The sequence below is a fragment of the Phragmites australis genome, chromosome 9 (assembly GCF_958298935.1).
Source record: "Phragmites australis chromosome 9, lpPhrAust1.1, whole genome shotgun sequence".
NCBI classification, from domain to species: Eukaryota; Viridiplantae; Streptophyta; class Magnoliopsida; order Poales; family Poaceae; genus Phragmites; species Phragmites australis.
The window spans coordinates 32,220,622-32,223,983 of record NC_084929.1 but is presented as its reverse complement, the minus strand read 5'-3'; the positions used below and the strand labels follow the sequence as shown (position 1 = coordinate 32,223,983).

The 3,362-nt window shown below is 53.9% G+C and overlaps 1 protein-coding gene across 1 annotated transcript; it reads right to left on the bottom strand.

The window, feature by feature from the left end:
* Positions 1-469: 469 nt before the first annotated feature.
* LOC133929210 (PLASMODESMATA CALLOSE-BINDING PROTEIN 3-like) lies at positions 470-2,782 on the bottom strand. Its single transcript, XM_062375880.1, has 3 exons — positions 2,579-2,782; positions 1,866-2,136; positions 470-1,099 (listed from the first exon to the last, which is right to left on the bottom strand). The coding sequence occupies exons 1-3, from the start codon at positions 2,628-2,630 to the stop codon at positions 775-777; spliced, it is 648 nt and encodes a 215-aa protein (XP_062231864.1). The 5' UTR covers positions 2,631-2,782; the 3' UTR covers positions 470-774.
* Between the last annotated feature and the right edge of the window lie 580 nt (positions 2,783-3,362).

Sequence of the window (3,362 nt, the reverse complement as noted above, 5' to 3'; positions counted from 1 at the left end):
ATGAAACAGGAGAAAATTTTCTACTAGCTAAACAGAGACGGGATGGGATGGAGAAGCATTCGCAGGCGAGGATCGACAAGTCGCGGATTCCGAGCATCCCTAGCCGCGACAAGGGTCACCGTCTCTCCGGATCCAATCCCGTCCGCGCAGCTGGTATCCTGGTGGGGCTGGTCCCAGTCGCGGATTCCGAAGAGATCATCTCTCGCGAGGTTCCTGTGCCGGTGTCGGCGTATTTCGCTGGACACGTTGCTCGATAGAAACCTCGCCCAGGGCCAAGAGCCCTACGGCTCAAACTGGAATCATCACGCCTCCAGTAGATCAGTACTCGACCCGAAATTTCCCACACCATGCTCACACCGGAGATCGCCAACGAGCGAGGCAGGCAATGAGCGGCGCAGCGTAATGCGAGGCATGTGATCCGACTGTGTGAAGAAGCACGAGCAGTAGCCAGTCGATAGCGACCTCGACGAAACAGAATGAAAAGTAGCCACCAACACCAGCATAGCAGTCCATAGCGACAACACAAAAAAAAAAGACTGAAAACACGACGACACGTATGTCCCGAACTACAAAAGAATCCCTAGATCTCTACTGCTCGTAGTACAATACCACATGGCGGCCACCAGGACGAGGGACGGAGAGGTCAGTTGCATAATAATACAGGAGCAGAGGCCACTGCTACTACACTGATCGACGTGGAATCCACTGAGCGCCCTTTGTGCCGCCGCCAGCCAACCGTGGACAGCATGCGGCGCCTGGCTTCTCACCTTTCGATTAGACGAGGCGGAAAAGGAGAGGCGCGGCGGTGGCCAGGAGCGCCGCAAGGACTTGGCGCCCTGCGAAGAGCGGCGCGGCGGCCTCGTTGTAGTCCGGGCCCGCGCTGCTGCCCGATGGCCCGTAGGCGCTGCCAAACGGTGGGCTCAAGGTGCTTCCTGGGTTTGTGATCCCCGTGCCGGCACCGGTGCCTGTGCTGGTTCCGGTCCCTGCGCCCATGCCCGTGCCTGCTCCGGTGCTGGTTCCTGTACCGGCGCCGGTGCCTGCTCCGGTACCGGTCCCGGCGCCTGTGCCTGTGCCTGTGCCCGTTCCGGTGCCTACGCCGCTGCACAAGGAATAGAAAGCAGGGTACTTTAGTTGCTGTGCAAGGAACTTTAGGTATCGTGCAACGAAAAATCTGGGCATATGCTTAGGAAGATGGGGAAAGCTCCGTTTATGGTTACTGAAGAATGCACAAAGTACAGATGCATTGACACAATGCACATGTGAAGTTCTTTGGGTGAACACGGCGGCCGGCCGGGCGGGACCGCGGCCGGCTGCTTTCGTTTCGAAAAGCCACTGCCCGGTCGGCCGCTTTCGTTTGGAAAAGACATTGCTTTAAGCTCGAACTAGATGATCCGTTTCAGACACCTTTATTTTCACATGGACGCAAGAACTGTATGCCAGCAACGATATGCGAACATTACTATCCTGCAGCTACTACTAGAAAGATGCAGATTTTATTATACGCCTGAAACATCAAAGCAGGTTGCTAAAGATGGGACTTTTACTAGATTGTTTTTTCTTCAGATTTAGCATTACAACCTTGCAATTTGCAGCATGACACACGACTTGCCATTTCCAACCTTTCAATGGCCTCGTTGAATTAAGCTAACATCTGTGTGTGCACGGCCGTGCGCAACGCAAATAATCCAATTAAAGCATGCCAAATGACCAGACACCGGTCGAGGACTGTAAGTACCCAAATATACTGCATCGTGCTGAAGATACTCAGATCACAAATATTTAAACCTCCAGATCCTGAGAAGAAAATATTAACAAGTAGGAGTAGTACAGAAGTGCAGTACATGGGGTGGACGGAGCTTTCTTACCTCGTGCCGGAGGCGAACTTGCAGTTGCCGGAGCTGGGGTCGCTGGTGGTGAGGGTGGCGACGCTGCCGAAGTCGCAGGTGGCGCCTACGGGGCCGTTCTTCTGGAAGTAGCTGTTGACGATGTAGGAGCAGACCACCTGCTTCTGGGTGCTGTAGCACGGCCCGTTCTGCATCGTCTGGGTGCAGTCGGCACCTTTGGCGCAGGCGTAGTCGATCGCCTTCTGCATCATCGCGTCGGGCACGCCCGGCTTGCACACGCAGAACGCCCCCTCTGTCGTTGTACACAAAAGAGAGGATGTGATTTCAAATCAACCATGACGATGTGATTTCATACTGCAGAAATCGAAGGCTTTTCTTGGTCTATTGCTGTTTGGGTTCGGAGCTTTCTTCACTTTGCTGAAGTAATCTTTGTTCTTGGGCAGGTTAACTATGCACAGAAATGAGGGAACCGCAAACTAAATTGTTTTTTTCCTACCTAAGAATCCTCAGTAGCAACAAAAATCTGACGAACCAGATAGCACAAGGAGGTTTAGCCATATCTCAAGAGCAGAAGATTTGAAGAATATCGTGAGCCTCGTTCTCTACTTGCACACGGTCGGAGCTCAAGAGCAGTACATTTCAAGAAGCAAGTGGGCAGGGGTAAAGCAAAATGGGACAGCAAACTCGACACAGGCAACGCTTTGAGCAGAGAGAGCTGCAGATCCGGAGCTCACCTGAGCCTGTGAACATGGCCAGCAAGAGCAGAAGCAGCAGTGGAACCGCCATGGCAGGAAGAGCTCGAGCTCTCTGGACCCTGTGTGTGTGAAAGAGAGAGCGCTACTAGTGCGAAATGGGGACAGCTCGGTGTGGGGAGTGGTGTGCAGTGTCGTCAAGCTCCCCGAGGCGTCCCTTTTTATTGGCGAGCACCGACCAGCTGAGGCGGCGTCGGTTCATTTCTCCCCTTCTTTTCTTTTTCCTTTTCCCTGTGAACACCTCAGCGTGGCCGCGTGTGACCGTGCAGTGACTGCTCCATTTGGGCGAGGAATCGCCGTGTCGGCATACCAACGGCTCGATTTCTGTCGCTGTGGGCTAAAGCTAGAGCGGTGACTCGTCGTCCTCTCCGCCAAAGCAAAGCGAGAAGAGAGAGGAGAGGAGAGGAGAGGAAGGAGAGGGGGTGCGTGCACGTTGCGGCGCGGCGCTCTGGGCTGCGCTGTCCTGCTTTGGCATGGCATGGCATGGGAGCCGATGCGGGCCTGTGTTTTGGGGGCTGGCTTTATGGTGGCTGCGTCGAAATGGTGGCGATGGGCAGGGGGCAGAACTGACGTTGCCACCGGCTTACCGGTTTAACGTTCGGATACTGGCCATAACTTTCGTCTCCGTTTTTTTTTTTCAGCATGATAACTAGCCTCTCGTGCAGCAAAGGCAGGGATTGGGGGCAGTAAACTTTTTTTCGCTCTTTTTTCTGTTCCGTGCAATGAGAACGCATGAGCTTATATACTTTAAATCTCGTTTTGGCAA